We start from the raw sequence: 18,212 nt of genomic DNA on the forward strand, positions 1-18,212 counted from the left end.
TCAGTCTTAAACACTTTTTTCTGTTTCTAAAAGGTACACTTCGGGCCTGCATGGGCGTTTTTATCATAATAAAGAGGCTGATGGATATAATTCTATGATCATCGGGAACACAGGTAAGCGGAGTTTGACCAGTTTTGCTTCGGGACCTGTTTCCTTCTCTTCATTTGCGAAACCTCTAATGAAATGCATATTACTCGTAATTATTTAATGTCCACTTAAGAAGGTGTCCTGTCTTAAAACGGTGATATCGCTTTAAAGTTAAAACACCGTTTTTAGTCATCGGCTGGTTGTGTATTTTTTTACTCTGATGACCTCGAATGCACGGTTACTTCCTGCGCTCTCGGCACTTTTCTCTCTGCGACTTCCGCGTCAGTATCGTTGTTATTCGTTTCCCTGCTTGCCACATTTGGTACCGGCAGCTTATGTCTCGCTGTCCTAATGGAAGTGTTTCTCCTCCTGCTGTCGCAGTTCTACACAGCACATGCGCAGCTTCTTGGCAGGTAACCTATTCTCGGTGCTGCATGTGGCCGGGGATGTGTACCGGGGTGATGCCGTGCACAGTGCAGAGTTGGACGTCGCGCTAGGGTTACCAGCTGTCTAACAACTCTTTTTATACGATTAGCGTCTTCGAGGGTGCCTATCACGCGTGTCATCTCTATTGTGAGGCACTATTTGCACTCGTCAGATAAACCTCCCAAGCTGCAGTTCCTCGCCTGTCACGACGACATTCATTCTTTTTCTATTAAAAAAATTATCATCGTCTCATTTTGTGTCCACATTCCTAAGAGGAAGGTTATTATCAATGTAAGTCGCTGTGCGCGAGTCAAATTGTTTACGATTAGGCTTTAATGCCTCTTTACATGCTTTTATTCCTTGAACAAGAATCTTTATAACGGAACTGCAAAGGTTGTCAACATAATCTCGCGAAGCACTGCAGCGTTAATCATGTCGAAGTTCTTGCTGCCACGGGCATAAACCACCTTAGTCATTGCATTACCCGAGCGGCCATCCCCGGTATGAATATCCACAATAAAGTACTGTACAGCACCTTCTGCCTGGTTCATCATGCGCAAGCGCAAGTCAGACTGGAGCACCTGCTCCCATTTCCTTTTCTGTCCTGGCATTTGGAGTGCAGGTTGTCGACAAGTCTTAATAGCTTGGTTTGTAGGCGTTTAGCGTCCCAGAAGAACTCAAGCTTTGAGAGAAGCCGTAGTGCAGGGCTCCGGAAATTTTGACCACCTGGGTTTCTTTAACGTGCATTGACATCGCACAGTAGACCGGCCTCCAGAATTTCGCCTCAATCCAAGTTCGATCGCCGCGGCCGGGATCGAACCCGAGTCTTCCGGGTCAGCATACAGCTCTTAATAGTAATCTCCAACTAGGTACTCGTTTATATGTAATATATGTCATAACAAAAACTTTCGAAAATTCCTAAAAACAAAGCTGTAGAAAAAATCGCTTATCTGGAACATAGCACTATCTCGGCAAACGTTAGCGACTCTAAAAATTATCCTAATGAGGTAGCGAATCACCTCTTTTCATTAATATAATTTTTTATCAAAACGGCTGAAGGTTACTGCCGATGAGAAGCTCGAAGTCATGGGCAGGGCGATGCCATATGAGATATCGAAAGAAACGAAAGGGCTCTCTCTAAACCGCCTTGCAGGCGCGGAAATCAAACGCTTTTATCGGCGCCAAACATAGAATGAGTGCACGAGGTGCGCACACAGCATGGTGCAAGCGAACGTTCACTGATAACGTCTTACGATAACTACGGATCTAATATACAGTAACTGACGTCGGCTGCGGCTGACACTATCTTCTTGAAAAAATTGCCTTCTGTTTTGCACTTTCTGCTCAGAGTAATTTTTGAATGTTTTCACTGAAGCGCGTGGTATCTCATGTACCTTTTATGTTGTGAAAATTATTTGTACATCTGCAAAACCCAACACAGTTCTGCCGCAGGACAGCCAGTCCTTATCCGAAACATTAGCGCACAAAATGTCTGTATCTCTAAGTCACCGATTGCGACCATCGGATTTTAAATGTGAAGCGGCGTGCCTGCCGATCGCAAACCAAACAGGGTCTTTAGCAATTATAGCGGTTCCTCCAACTTTCCTGCATTTAGTGATGCAACTGCTATGTATCTATTTGCAATAATAGGCCCTCTTACTTTACACAAAGCTCAGAGCTTCTTCTACATCTGTCTTTTGAAGCATCTTGTTTGCTACTGGCTTTTGAATATCTCCTTATAGCTTTCAACCCTGCTTCCGAGTTTCTATCTGTCATAACTTACACTTGTACTCGTTCTATCCGTGGTCTCGCCATAGAGGAGTACGCCGCAGGCTAGGTGCCTGATCTCACTCTGCCTCTGTTTTACTCCAGGCGCCTCTTGCCCCCTTCCGAGCTGCCAGCCATCCCATAATTATGAATTCGAACAGCATGCATGCCTGCGTCTTAACTTCTGGGCACAAAAACGTACTCATAGGAGAAAATGTGCCTTCTGGCGAGCTGCATCACTCGTCGCAGAGGGTTAATTGCTCACCCCGTTCTTTCAGGCCACCAGCTCCTGCTCTTCTTCGATCTTATAGACACGTCTATGGATCGGTTTCTAACTTCATCAATTTTGGATTCAATTAGCGCTCGGCAATTCTCGGTCCAAAAGCGCATCGGGTAGCTTCTATACGCAAGCGGCCTCCTATTATTTTACCTGAGACATCCAGACGGTTCTTTCGTTGTTGGATGCTGATGATTATGTGCTTGATAGAAGGTACCGGTGGACATCGTAATGAGGAACATGTGGACAACACAGGCTGTTATCGAAAACGAGACATTCTGCTTTAAATACCTCATTACAATATCGCTAGCAAACGAGTTTAGAAGAGAAAGAAAAAAAAAAGCTTAAACTCCAATACATTAGAGGACAATCCCCCTCCGTGGGTAGTACCATTAAACTTGAGGTCATCATCATCATCACTTCGCAACCCGGACATCTCGTTCTTTAACACACTATTGAATTCACTCAGAACCCCGCCGCATGCTTTATTTTCTCGAACTACTCAAGAACTGCTAGTGTATCTGCTATGAAATCTGCTCTTAATCTTCCTGGCTTTGCTCTCCGTCGCAGGTACTTTCAGCTTTGTCTGTTTCATTACACTAACATCATTTGTCTGCTTCATTCCACTAAATTTACACTAACATCACTCTTAATCAACAATTACTTACTCCTCCATCGTACGTGTCATCCCGCATCGAACACCGGTTTAAAGTTGGCGTCCCTCAAAGCCCACTGATACTCGTCTCCATTCGTTTATTCCTGGCACTTGTAATGAGTTTGAACCACCTCCCGGCCTCCATCGCTACAATATCTAGTGCTGAAGCGTTCAAGTAATGCGCCTATGATTTTGTATGCCCTTCCTCTCTGTAAAACCCTCGAAGCCTTGACAGCATGGAAATAAATAAATAAATAAATAAATAAATAAATAATCTTGAGAGGCCACAGCCCACAAACCGGCATTTGGAGCAGCAAGAAAAGAGCACCGGTCGATTAAGTCCCCACCGCATGAGCCTTAAGCAAACCAAATGGCAACACGTCACTTTGAACTTTGTGTATGTGGAACCGGAGGCCATGTTCTGTCGCAGGATGGCAGCGCTGCGCTTCTGCGGTGGACGGTTTGACGGCGGGACGCGCGAAAGCTCTTGAGTTTGCCGACGATGCAGCAAGGCTGGCCGCCCTGCGATGCTCGCGTGCTCGTTGTAGGCTCGTTTCAGGAGAGTTCATATTAAGGCACGTTAGTGCAATTCTTGACGTAAACGCAGTATGATTAAGACAAGGAACGATAGAAGGTGCATACCCACACGCACACAGACGAACACACCAGCGTTGTGATAGTGCACTCCTTAATTCAATCTGCCCATGTCTTCAATGGGTACATCTTTTGGTTCACAGAGCTGAATGGAGTAAATGTATTGTATTTGTGGCATGTACAACAATACCCAGTGCAGTAAGGAACGTGACACACCAGTGAAGCTGTGCAGATACCCAGGCAGGTAATGCGAAAAAACAATTAGGGCACATCTGAAGTATTTGCAATGTTGCGCACAAAAAAAGCAGCTCCTCAGCTTCCTGTCGCATGATCATGGCTGTTTCTTAATGCAATAAAATTAGAAGCCACATCGCGAAAAAAAACTCGGCGTACAGATCCGTCCTAAAATTCATTAATAATACTGTCTAAATTTGGGCAGATACCCGGCGTTGTGGTCCGGCATAAAAGTTTCTCATTCTAGTGATATAGCTTTCCCCACACGTAATGTACCTAAGTGCCCTCATAGGCTACTTTTAGGCAAACGCCTTGAGCAGGCGTAACTGCAGAGACTATGCATTATGGCACCACTGCACTGAACATCATGATCGCCCGGCAAGTATTAGGTGTGTAAACTGGTTATCTCATGAAATAAAATTGTCAGCCCAATGCGAAAATAGCAGTAAAAAGAAAAGTTTGTTTCGCTTAGCATCGCTTGCTGTTCAGCTGTATGGTAACCAGTAAGCTGTGCAGTGTTCCGGCCGATTAAGCACGAGTGTTCCTTTGGCCTTAAATTGGACTAGTTCGCTAGACTATGAAGGATATTTTAATGCTTAATGCATACTTTCGTAAACACGATAGCATTCGTAGGCACGCAAATTCTATTACCTAAAGCGTCATATATAGCGAACAGGAGCAGCAAAGCACAGAAATTTCTTTAGAGGCTCTGGTGACGAAACACATAACATGATCACTGTTTACTGCAGCTGTGTTTCGCTAAAGAGAAAATTCATTTGTCCCGCTGTTCCCGTTCACAATGCATAATTACTTTGAAGCCAATGAAAGAACACTGGACAGCGATCGTGTGCATTCCTGCTTTCCTAGCGCTCAGAGTACGTTCGCTGCGTTGAACTTATCATAAAACGTTGTAGATCTCCTGCAAAAAACACATCACGTTCAATCGTGCGTCATTTTTGTCAGTAATCTAGCTGCTCGACGCAAATGCGGTTTTCGTTCTTGCAGAAGTTCATTTTCCAAAAATGTAATTTTTTGGTAAACTTGACATCTTCTGAAAAGTGAGCTGCAAACGACACGTTGAGGTTTATTTGTTGGTGCCTTACGTCCCAAAGAGACTCTTGCAATGAGGGACGCGGTAGCGGACCGCTCCGAATAATTTCTACAACCTCGGGGTCTTTAACGTGCACTGACATCGCACAGTGCACAGTCTCTATGCATTTTGCCTCCTTCGAAATAAGACCGCCGCGTCCAGGATCGAACCAGCGTGTTTCGAGACAGCAGCGGAGTGCAATAACGACTGAGGCGAAGCACCAACCCGCGTGCGCGTGCCCGATCCCTGGGCAAGAGTCGCAGATATCGTAGCCATACCTACATTACGGTAGCATTTCGAGTCTTCAGCGCCGCAACGCTGCCACGTGGTTGGTCGCGTGGTTCGGAGCAACTGCCGGCGGCGCGGCGCCGTGGCTGATCCCGTGGTTCTTCACGTGGTCGGTCACGTGATCAGCCACGTGGTGCGGAGCAGCTGCTGCTGCCGGCGGCGCAGCGCGCCGACGAAACCGAGCTGCCACAGCTGTGCGCATGCGCCGTGTCAAGTGGGGCGAAGATGAAGAAGAAACGCCCATCGAAACGCAGCCGGGAAAAACTGACTTATCAATTCAACAGACCAAGTTCCACTCGGCCAGCTGTAGCTATCGCGTCACTCCTGGTTTAACCAGAGCTAAACCACCTCCAATTTTCTATTTTTCTGCCACAGAGGTCACTCCTGGTCAGGAGCTGTAGTGCGCCTTCGGGGTGCATTAGGATCGTTTAGACGACAGACTGCTTGTCTTGCGTGTGCAAAGGTTAGGTCCCTCTCCGTTTTAATGCCCACCCTGGAGCACCTCTCAGAGGGTGGTGCCCTCAGTGCAGGACAGAAAATACGCTGCCTTGGTTCTCAAAATCACAAGCCTGCCCAAACAGCTAACCGAGTGGGCTGCGATAGGTGAGCATTGCAGCGTACAAAAGGTTGTCATCAGTACTTCAGTATATCCTTCCTATTTCGCAATCTTTTTTTTTTGTACAGTGTTAACGTTTAAGGCGAAGGTTGCCCCCCAAATCTCTTAGTAGTGTTTTCCTGCGAAAAGCGGCCACGATCCCTTCAATACCCAATGCACATGCAAAGCCAGCGAGTGAGTCTAAATTGGAGGTTACGAGGTGTCACGAACGGTTGCGAAAAGAAGGTTTCTGATTTTAAACTCCGCTAGAGTTTACACGCACAAAAAGTTATTATACAGCACCCTGTCTTTTCGCGCAGTATCAGTTATGATGCACGCGCTGTCGCGCTCTAAATGGTAAATGTCTCCGGGAGGCAAAAGATGCAATATTGCGGTGGGCCCAACACCAGAAGTATGCTCTAAGGACGCTGAACGCAAACGCGCGGCAGCTAAAGATGATCAAGTCTGCGCGAACGTATCTCTCGCTACATAAAACCCTTCTTGTAAGCCAGCAAAAGTCTAAATACCGTCGCCATCCGCTCATGCGGGGCAGTTGCATTCAAAGTAATACATTGCCCGCAAAAGAAAACTCCGGCGATCAATAGCTCCAATCATACAAACGTGAGGGTAAGCGCCATTAGTATTTATTTTGGGCTGTGCGGGAAGTTGTAGGGTCGCGTCGGCTCTCAATGATAATGATCCGGGATTTTCTGTATCACGTCGCACATTTGTCACTGAATATATGCCCGAGTATTAACTGAATATCACCAACAAATGCAACGAGAAGAGATCCAGAAGGCCAATTAAGATGACAAATAAATTTTGTGCTATTAATACCCGCTATTCTAAAAATATGAATGACCGAATGAAAGAATTTTGAGCAAGATATTGGAACTCCTCTTCACGTGTTCAAAAATACAGCAATAATTGATTGTGCCGAAAAAGTTATGTTGACTGCAGTTCTTACAGACCTAGTGTTTATTTTTCTAAATGTTATGTACTAGCAGCCAGCTGGTGATATTTAACCTGTAGCTTTGCCTTTCAGTGAACGGAATCATTCTTGAGCTCGAGATGACGTCCCAACCTCTGGGTCGTAGCTTCGAACACGTTGCGTTCTTTCCCTACAAGCTCGGACTCTTTTTTTCCACACATGCTTTCGTTTCTGCCTCTAGGCGGGCGCTTCACAAAACCGTTTTGTCGGATAGAACGGGCTGGAGTAATTTTTGTTTTGTATGTCTAAATATGCCCTTTGTGCCCCTCAGAGGATGAATACGAGTGGGAAGAAATATTATTTATAAGTGATGACAACAACTGTGCTGTTATTAAAGTGCAACAAGTATATGAAGGTATGTGAATTGCTCCCAATTATTATTAAAACAGCGTTATCCGAATATCTCTAATAATTTTCATATGCATTATACAATGAATAAGTGGTTTATTTTTATTTCGCCAAATCACCGTGAGAGGCAAACTCATACAATATTTAAAAAAAGTAATTATGACAGCCGCTCACACGACTGTATCCAAATCGCGGCCGCGGCCGTGGCGGCTGCGTTACGATCTTAGCGTAACGCTACAGGCATGTCTACCGATATTAAGGTGAAGAGTGAAGAACAATAAGCACCTCGAAATAATAAAGAGCCTTCAGCTACGCTTTGGTTCAGCCGGCACTGATGATTATGCAAGAAACAAAAACCACGGCATGTTCTATCTAAAAGAGAAAGCAAAGATAAAACAACAAGTATGACAGGACGTATCCAAAAGCGGGAAGGCTGGAAGACCATGAGTGAATGTGAATCAAGACTTGTATCATCATGACTTAAAAACTGTCCTCAATTTTATGATACTGAATACCAAATTACGGCAACAAGCTTATGTAGACAGGACAGGCTGCGTTCACTGCATGTGCATGTCCAGCCGAAAACTTATAAGCTCGGTTCGAGTGTGAATTTTTCTAATCGTGCCGTGGAGAAGCTATGGTTGTTTTTGGGGCTCATACGCGAACGTACTAGCGGCAGGTGCTTACATATGTATAAAATACTTCCTAATTTCGATCAGGTAATGTGTCACAACATTTTATCACCGAAGAATCTACCTTAAGAGTATTTTCGGGAATGTATCTTAAGGATTCCTTGGAATGAAGCGGATAATCAAAATTTTAACGATCAAAATGCTAGCCATCTTTCTAAATGAAGGCCAGTCGTCAAAAGCAAAAATATCAAGTTAATCAGAGGCAAATCGTTTCCGCTATTTTCTAATTTAACTGAAAAAGTAAAGTTAAACACACATTGAAGAAAGGCTGAAAATTGATGACGCGTTCTACACATACACGTATGTTGTGTATATCCCTTCTATCCTCGGATTAAAAAACGCTATATTCAACGGCCGTGCAGACTCAAAGAAACCGAAATTTTTAATAGCAATTTTCGCTGGCAAAATGATAGCTAGCATTGGGTTGGGACCGTAGAGAGCCAATCGTTGAGCGTAACATGCCCGTGGAGATCATTGTAAACAGCAGTTTCTACTGTGACCTCTTCGCGGATGACATGAATTGTGCAGTGAAATAAAAACAGTGCGGCTTGCTTTTTTCGGTTTGATATTGTTGCTTGAAATTGGACAGGCACACACAGCTCGTGCAACAGCAGAGAATATTAGCGTTCTTTTTGCGAAATGTCTTCTCAAAACAGTTTAAGCTTTACACCTAGTGCCAATACATTACGAGAACTTTTTTCGTCTTAAGCAGTGATTTGTGGCAGCTTGTCCTGTACGGTCAACGTGAACAAATTTTCTTCTCGAATCCAGGCATGGGCAGAGCGATGCTGCATGTGAACTGAATGTTCTAGGTACTGTTGTAAAAAATGACAACATACTTTTAGGCTGACTGCCTTTTTGTAGTAAAAGAAACATTTTAGGCGACTTTTTCATTGTCGCTTGTAAAACAGTAGTCATCCGGCGACGTAGAACGTGCTAATATCCATTTGAAGTATTATAATGAGTTGGAAAATGAGAAAGCCCAAACGTTTGTGAGGTATCTACTTCCACAATCAGGTAAGAGTTTGAAATTGAGCCGCATTCGTGAAGAGATAATACTGCGCACGGGAAAAAATATTTTCATTGAAAAATGTCCTGTGCCTCAATCGCAGTCTAGTGGTTTTGAGGAAGGATGACTATTTTTAAAGCTCTACACTATTTCTTCATTTCAAAAGAATCTGAAATAAATATTATTTTTGTTATTTACCGCGAGACGAATCAAGGTAAGTGCTTAAAAAGTGTATGTTAAGAAGTGAAGCCTATTCCGAACCACTGTGAGTACGCTGCTACGTCTGTCAGGTAACCCCCTTGCCACCCTAACAGTATGCATATAGACATTTGGTCGCGCAGGCAACGATGTCGACTGTCTGTTACTACTAGTAGCCTTCAGCTCATAACAGAATAAACGTGCATCATCAAGAACGTGTCGTAGAGCGATCACAACTCAATTCAGCTGTCCGATATCACTTCATTAACCAGTAATCGGCACTGTGTTGTCCAGTGCACCCCGTGCTATGGCGTTGCATTCACGCCGAAGAACAAACAAAATATTTCTTGTGACGGATATCCGGCAATCTCGGTCTTTGTAATGCTAATCGCGGAGGCAAAAATTGAAACAATAATAAAGAACATAGCTGCTATCAGTACATCTTAAACGTGCCTGCTATTACTCATTTAGAACCCCCTGTAGAATACAAATTGCAATAAAATACCCGGAAAAATCGAAACTCTTCCTGCAGGAAGGTGGTGCAGGAAAGGAAAAATATAGTAATTCTAATGATTATTTACTTTACGGTGCTAAATAAGTCTGCACTAGCAGTTATAATTTTGAATATTTCTCCGGTATCATTCGCATTGGCATCAGGTGGCGTAAGGTTTCTCTGTGCGTATAGAAGCTACCTCTCACGAGTGAGTACGAAAAACTTTAGCATGGCGCTTCACTCAGGGCTAAGACCGCTCCGGTAGCTCCAACCGCAAGCATGACAGCAAAAACCAACCCACGTCAATCCGAAGAAAATCGAGCAGGGAGACAGGTCTACTTATACTCTCAAATATATCGCACCGCTCGGTGACTCAAGCTCATACAGACAGCCAGCAGGCATGCGTCGCAACAAGGGGTGACATCCCTTTGACGAAAAAGGCTGCCATTGGATTTTTTCTCCCGTGTCTCTATTTTTCTCTGCCGGCTCTTTCACTGTCCCTGCGGTAGTGTCCCTAGGGTAAGGAGCAGCTCTGCGAATCATCCACCAACGGTTTGGGGCTTGAATGAAGGGAGGGACGTTTCAAACCTTGGTCAGTTACTCTGAGGTAGTCCACTGTAACAGAAATGGGGAGGGGGTTTCGTGGGTGGCACAATCGCGAAAACAATTATTGGAGCTGCGTAGACGTGGCAGTCGTCAGAGCAGTGGCGCCAGCTTCCAGTGTATACGAAAGCCCAATTGATCTGTGTGGCTTAGATTGCACCCCTCATCTTTTTCTGGCAATGTAGAAGCTTGGGCGAGTTGAGAGAATTCCTTTCAAAATAGCATGAAAACACACAGACGCAGGGAGAGACAACACGCGAGCGCTCTTGTGCATACTCTAAACAACAGAGGTAGCCTAAAAGCGGTGAAGAGCAAACCAAATGTCACCAACTAGTTAAGAGACAATGAGGGGAATGTAATTAGCAATGTAAAAAAGGTAGTTGAAGTAGCCGGAGTTCTACTGAAATCATTTGAGCAGCCAATGTAGTCAGGATGCAAATGAGAGGTAGTATCGTAACGCAATGGCAAATCCCACCGTTAAAGGGGCTCTGAGGCGCTTTCCGAGGAGAGCAAATTAACTCACTTAATCATGGCACTGCGTTGCCATGAAAACCAGAGCCAAATAATACTCTTCTACACGCAGCAGACGACCCACAATCACGCGTCAAAGTTGGCGAGCCCTTCGCGGCAACTTTTTTATGCTCGCGCCCTCCTATGTCCCCCGCATCTGCGTAGACAAGGTGAGAGGCGGTCATTGGTTAGATTCTTTCAGACATCAGGCAGCTACCGTGGCCGCGGCCAATAAGTCGCTTGATCCGGCGGGTCGGGAAGCTGCGCTCCCAGAGGGGGGTCGGCGAAAGAGCGCCTACCTTCCAGCGTGCAAAAAGTGACGAGAGGAGAGAGAAAGGCGCGAAGACGCTGAAATTCAAATTTTAACTACAGATAACTCAGCTTCTTCAAAGCGCATTTAAAAAATCCTTGCTGGACACTATTCGTGAAGCGGCGTGCTTCAATATACTAGGCATGCCGCAACTTTATTAGAGCCCCCCTCACGGCCCCTTTAACAAAAAGAGAAGCAAAGAATGTAATAGGAGCAATTCAAAGGTGTAGAGCAGCTTGCGAGGACAAGGGAACGGCAATGTATTACAGGACAGAGGGTAGTTTCTGGTAGAAAAATTATTATCCTTGTACACGCAATGTTTTAAGAACTCCAGCGCACCAGGAGCTTAGGAGAACAGTAACATCATCTTCATTCATGAGAATGTAGACGTCAAGAAGTTGAACAATTACAGACCGATTATCTCTGGGTCCGTTACCTATGAGGTATTTACTAAGGTAAGAAAAAATACAGTCGCGAAGACCTTAGACTTCAATCAACGAAAGGATCAGGCAGACTTTCGTAAAGAATACTCCAAAATATACCTTATCATTACTATGAATAAGGTGTCAAAGAAATGTGCAGGATACAACCAACTCCTATATCACATCGCCTTCGTAGATTACGAGTAAGCCTTTGACTCAGTCGAAATCTGGGTAGTCACGCAAGAGGAGTCTAATGAGAAAATGCTGGAACATAAATTTAATGGCTGGACATGTGCCATAGTCTCGCATAAAGTCACCAAACAATTCCAATAAGGAAGGGTGATAGGCATGGTGACACCATCTCTCCAATGCTATTCACCGCCAGTTTACAGGAGGTATTCAGAGGCCTGGATTGGGAGCAGTGGTGGAAAATAGTTAATGGAGAATACCTAAGTAGCCTGTGATTGGCTGATAACACTGTCTTGCTAAGTCACACAGGAGATGAAATGTTATGCTTGATCAATGAAGTAGAGAGGCAGAGCTGAACGGTTGGTCTAAAAATTAACTTGAACAATTACAGACCGATTTACTTTGGGTCCGTTACCTATGAGGTATTTACTAAGGTAAAAAATAATACAATCACGACGACCTTGTAATGTTAAACAGTTCGCAAGGGTAGAGAAGTTCACAATTCGTATCGTGGTGCTGGAAGTGGTAGGGAATACGTCTACTTGGAGCAGGCAGTGATCGCAGCTTCGGATCACGTTACTGAAATAACTAGAAGAATAAGAATGGGGTGAAGCGCATTTGTCAGGCGTTCTTGGATCTTCAATTTTAGTTTTCCAGTAACCTTAGAGAGAGAAATTTTCAGCAGCTGTATTTTGTAGGTACTCACGTTTGGAAGAGAAACCCGGAGGATAACCAGATTGGTTCAACATATGTTAAGAACAACACAGCAAGCTATGAAGAAAAAAATGATAGATATTAGTTTAAGAGACAGGAAGAGGGCACGGTCTTACAAGTACTCACCTATGGGGTAGTAACGTGGAAGCCAAAGAAAAGGTTTCAGTTTAAGTTAAGGACAACGCAGAGAGCCATGGAAAGAAAAATAATAGATGTAACGTTGCGAGAGCGGAAGGGGCAGAGTGGGTGAGGGAACAAACGCGGGTTAACGACATCGTATTCGAAATCAAGAGGAAAAAATGGGCTTGGGCAGGGCATGTAATGCGAAGGCAAGATAAACACTGGTACTTAAGGGTAAAGGAGTGGGTTCCAAGAGAAGGCAAGCGCAGCAGAGAGCTAGACAATTAGCTCGGCGAAAAGGGTTAAGAATTTCACAGGACGGGGTTAATTGGAGAAGCATGGTAGAGGCCTTTGCCTTTCAGTGGGTAATAGTATTCTAAATGTGAGAAATGTACCTTCCGCGGCAAGGAGAAATGGGGCCGAGGTGGTCACCGCAGCGATAAAAACCGTAGACAGCCCTGGCTGTAAGAGGAGGGCTGTCGCATATTTGGCGGCGCGGAGAAAACACGTGCAATGTCTTCTTACGCTCTTAGTTTCTTGCGTTGTTCTGTCCCGAGTCACGTTGTTTTGCTTTCGTGCATTGGTGCAATGCAAACTGAACAGAAACTAAGAGACGGCGCGACAAGAGAGACTGCGCGCGCTTGGTAGGGCACAACATCAGTGGCAGCTCACCGAAAGAAGCTTGATGTGGATTTGGCGCTGTGCTGGCAGCTGCTTGAAGCTTACTCGTGGTGCCAAAAAGTACTGCGGGAATGGCGTTCCGTATTGTGAGACATTTTACAGGAATATAGGTAATCCTACAGCGCAACTGTTTCTAGGCAAAAACTTTTTGCCTGTCAAACGAAGCAAAGTCAGAGTAAAAACAAAATTTGTTGACTTTTGCAAGAGCTTGCAGCTGACGCCTTTAGCGAGTGCTATTGATAACAGTTCAAAGAATTCCTTGTCGGTCTTTTTTTCGGCCAAAACACATAAACCAGATATGCCGTTTAGGACTATTGTAAGTGAGAAGGGTTCATGGCAACACCACGTCAGCCGATTTCTTCTTTCCAAGCTTAAACCTCTGCCTATTAACGACCCCTTCCGGGTAAAGAAGTCAGCTGATGTTGCCGATTTTTTTAAAAACAGCGATCAGGTATGCTCTGCCTTTTCTATCGACATTGAAGATTTGTTTTATTCGATACCACATACTGAGTTGTTGGCCTCTGTTAGAGAGTGTATCGAAAGCTCGGGGGCGGTGGCGTTCCAGAACAATGCCGGCATTTCAACTGATAATTTTTTAAAGCTTTTAGAGTATTACTTGAATGTTACCTTTATCTTACATGACAATCAGTTTTATCTGCAGCGCAAAGGTATTTGCATTGGTTCTTGTGTAGCGCCAATTTTATGTGATATTTTTTTAGCTTTTATCGACCGCTCTTTGGAAATTGCCTTACGTGATGGTCCGGTTTTAAAAGTTTTTAGATATGTAGATGATTTTTTAATCCTTTTAAGGGCTGGGACCTTTACATCCCTTGACCCGGTTGTTTCTCAGATTTTAGCTGTTTTTAATCAATTAGGACGAGGGTTGGTTTTTACGCATGAATTGCCTGATAATCAACAGTTACGGTTCCTGGACTTAAAGCTTAGGTTCTGTAATGGCCACGTGTGCTGGATGTACTCCCCCCGTGCCAACAAAGAGTTGTTGAGATACGACTCTTCACACTCAAAAGTTGTGAAAAGAGCTATTGCGTCACTCTGCCTGGAGTCTGCCCTTCTTAAATCGTGCCCTCATAGCATTCAGGAGAGTGTCAGTAATCAGGTTTCCCGCCTCTTGGCGGTAGGCTTCCCTGGTCCGGTTATTTCTGCTATTGCTGAAACCCTCCTGCAAAAACAAAAAGGCGCTCAAAAAAGAAGACCGGATTTCTCGACATCAAAGCCGGTGGTTGTTCCATATGTGCACCGAGTGTCACACAACCTCAAGAAGGTGGCCGGCAGGCACCATGTGCCCTTAGTCTTCTCAGCCCCCAACAAGCTTTCAAAGCTTTGCCGACGCATTTCTGGCCCTTGTGAGAGTGGCTGCAAAAAGAAACATGGCATTTCTTATGTCAAATGCGCTACAGGGGTGGTGTACAGCATACCATTTTCTTGTGGGTCTTCTTATGTAGGTCAAACTGGCCGTTGCATTAATGACCGGCTACGGGAGCATGATAGAAATTTAAAAAACAACGACAGAACCGCTAATATTGTGCGGCATATTTCTTCCTGTGACAGCACGTGTAGGGCACGATTTGAGAAAACAAAGATTCTGGGAAGGAGCGCCAATGTCACAGCGAGGCTTGTGCTGGAGGCCTTCCACATTAAAAGGCTATCTGATCGCTGCGCGAGTGATCCTTCCTTACAGATTTATACTTCTGAATGTGATTTTCTGGATTACCTTTCGCCTCGTCACGGCGCTGGTGTATGACGTGTGTGCCTCCAACTGTCTGCGCATGCTTGTTTTTTCGGATATATATTCCGGGTGTTAAGACCCAATAAACAGTTGGTAGTAGCGCTCGTCTGTCGTCTTGTGTGTTTCTTCTCTGTCGTCGTCTAAGTTTTGCGCTAACTTCTTCTATATCATGCAAAGCCAACTTGCCCGACAACACGCTCTTCTGATTTCTAGTCAAGTTGAAGTTAAAATTTCCCAAATTCTTTACTCTTTACTCACAAATACAACACTTCGCTCAGAGCGTGTTAGCTAGAAGATTGACACCTCTGCAAAGAACAAATCATTGCTGCAGCACATGTGATCACTGTAAACTCGGTACCTCTCCATTACGTTTCGTGCAAAGATTGAATTAGCGTATCGTCCTAGTCCGGAATTCTCGAATTTCGAAGTCTTATTCTGTTCATGTGGATTTGTATAGCTCTAGTTTTAAGTAAATATCTTCATTATTCCCGTCATGTTGTGCAATTCTGGCAACAACAGTTTCACATGGAGTTTTCTTAGACGAGAGAACACCAGTTACCATTCCAGTTCACTTTTCATTTTAAAGTAGTTTTCTGCTGGTTGATACCGTCGCTTTGCAAATATCACTTGAACTCTCAAAGCTAGCGTTATGATATTTTTGTCTTTTAGTGTGACGTTGATCAAATACTATGAAAATGATTACAAATATATAGCTAGCATTCTACGCCTCAGAATGTTTCTCACTGTTCGTCCGGCAATAATTTTTCAACCAACAGAGCTTATTCGCACAATTTCCCTAGTTAATCATTCACCATTACCACATATCAGAAAATCTATACCTCTGACGCCGTGGTAGTTATTGTAGTGTTTTTCTTCCTCATCGCAGCCTGTCCATATTTTTGAGTCAACTTCGTCCCACGCTGTTTTCTACGTTAGCTCCTGTAAGGTCTCTATGATTACAGCTAACCGTTTGCGGCATCCGTGACGAAGAAGGGGAGCGAAGAGATCTTTCTTGAATACACATGAAGAGAGACGTGACCGCACCCCACCGCACGGACCCTCCCTTCTCCCCGAGGCCTTGACGGTGCGGCGAGGGACGATACTTGAAAGTTATAGTACAAACTAGAAAACCTGAGGAAAAAAGCACAGCTTTATGCGGGCCGAAGAGTGGCGCCCTCTTTCCTATAGGCCTAAGCGGTGTGAAATGAAGGTTCCGACATCACTGGCTTACTCCCTTTCTTCAAGTGTTTTTTTGCACAGCTCAGTCATCATGCAAAGTGTACGCATTATGAAGGCGAACGTTCGCCCACGCTACCATACCAGCAAAGTCTGCCTAAAACTGAAAGTTCGATAACCTAACTAGGCGATCATAATAACGACGTATGCATAAACGCGTGAGATATCAATTTATCACTGTGCATTCGGAAAATTTTATTCTTTTTCATGGCACCGTAACCGCTTTCGATATTACAGCGCTGGTCGCATCTGTCTTGGTGCGCACACTTTTTTTTTCACAACCGCCTGCCACTCGTCTAGAGAACTACGGTTATTACCCGCGTACCGCATAAGTCTTATATATTAGTTGAAGCCTATTGTACCTCAGGAGTAAAATTTTTAACTTATCGCTTTCTTAACCACGCCAAATATTCGGTCGTGGTGACAAATTCCCCAAAAATTCGGCAACGTAGGCGGCCTGCCAAGCGGTCAGCTCCGCGTTCATACCACTCCTATTGCACGCAGCGCCCTCTCGTGCCGCCCTGAGGTTTTATTGCTGAAACGACCCACAATCTGCCCGCGTACGGCACACTTGTGAGTTCTATAACACTAAGTCGGTGTGCTCTCGGTGATGATGACGATTTTCAATGGACAGTAATCGGACGTGTCTGTGTGTTGCAGGAGGGAAAAATCTGGCACATAATATTGACACCGCATGAAGGTCAGGATGGGTACGAAACCTTCCTTGAGCGGTTTTGAACTTTTCTTCTCATTCTTTTATTTGTCTTATTTTTGTTCAAAGTAGGCAAGTTTGGTCGTTTTTTTTTCTGTACTAGTTCTCAAGTAGCCTGAAACAGTTTAAGCAAGCCGCGAAACCGCAGTTAATCCGTTCTAAATAACACCATTCTCCAACTGTAACTTTATACTGTGCATTCTAAAGATGGTTCACTGTTCGCTTATTTGCAGATTCGCATTGGTACGAACTTCGCTTAAAGAATTCATCCATGTCAAAAAAAGAAGTGGACGGGAAGTGTTTACGTGATTTCACCTCACGTGTTGATAAATTGAAAATAGTCTACGAGACCACATGCCAAGAAATATTGAAGCGCAAAGAAAGCATTTTATTTTTAGGTCTATCAAGGTCAATTCCCATTGATCTTAGGATCCAAATTTCAATATAAATTTGACTTTGGTCTTTTTCATTTCTTTTTCTAATTTGCTACCTTGTAGTTAGGAATGAACCCGGCTCAGGTTTCTTTATAATTTTCACGTCGGAGTTATTTTTCAGGCCATAAAAATATATGTTTTGCTGAAAACTTCAACCCACGAAGTAACACTAAAGTTTAAATTCGCCCATTGAAGCTCCGAATATTGATGAAGCATCAACGAGTGCAGATTTCACTTGCAGTTTTCTGCTACGAGAAAGTGTGATAGTATAAATTCGCTCGTAAGTCTTGCTGTTCAGTGTATGCCTTAAAATTTTCATGTAATAATCCGTTTCGTGGTCAATGTCGTTAAGTGATCATTAAAACTGTGATCTTTGAGAATCACTCTGCGTTGTTGTTGTTATTGTTAGACTTTCAAACGATGACACATACCCACACTGAGGGAGACGCCAAGAATTAAAAAAAGACGTAGTTGCATGTCTTTGTCGCCCTAGTTTATTCACGTGATGCCATCACATTGTTCGTTCCCCTGAAATCCTATAGGCATATTGACGGAACGATAATAATGTGAAATCCGCTTCCATGGGACAAAGTGCATCCCTGACCTTCCTAACAATCGGCCTAGTATGGTGGTCTGTATTGACGCGAGTAGATTTGCGCAGACCTGTTCGGGTCATGTTCGTGCCTCAATCGAATAACTTCCATCTTTGTAGTGAGTCTAATATCGCTTACCCTCGTCTTGCTCTGTGCCCTTATGTGTTCTTTTCGAATGCACTACAGTGAAGGCTTGA

The 18,212-nt window shown here is 44.2% G+C and overlaps 1 protein-coding gene across 1 annotated transcript; it reads left to right on the top strand.

Moving 5' to 3' along the window:
- Positions 1-39: 39 nt before the first annotated feature.
- LOC144135106 (uncharacterized) lies at positions 40-17,489 on the top strand. The gene is made up of 3 exons (XM_077667860.1): positions 40-113; positions 7,276-7,359; positions 17,222-17,489. The coding sequence occupies exons 1-3, from the start codon at positions 95-97 to the stop codon at positions 17,434-17,436; spliced, it is 318 nt and encodes a 105-aa protein (XP_077523986.1). The 5' UTR covers positions 40-94; the 3' UTR covers positions 17,437-17,489.
- The last annotated feature ends 723 nt before the right edge of the window (positions 17,490-18,212 follow it).

Source organism: Amblyomma americanum, chromosome 5 (genome assembly GCF_052857255.1).
Source record: "Amblyomma americanum isolate KBUSLIRL-KWMA chromosome 5, ASM5285725v1, whole genome shotgun sequence".
NCBI classification, from domain to species: Eukaryota; Metazoa; Arthropoda; class Arachnida; order Ixodida; family Ixodidae; genus Amblyomma; species Amblyomma americanum.

What these genes read in the sequence shown, in the direction of transcription:
- LOC144135106 (XM_077667860.1), top strand. An exon ending in AGTGCAACAAGTATATGAAG is followed by an intron (nt 7,360 to 17,221) that starts GTATGTGAATTG and finishes GCTTATTTGCAG; the next exon opens with ATTCGCATTGGTACGAACTT.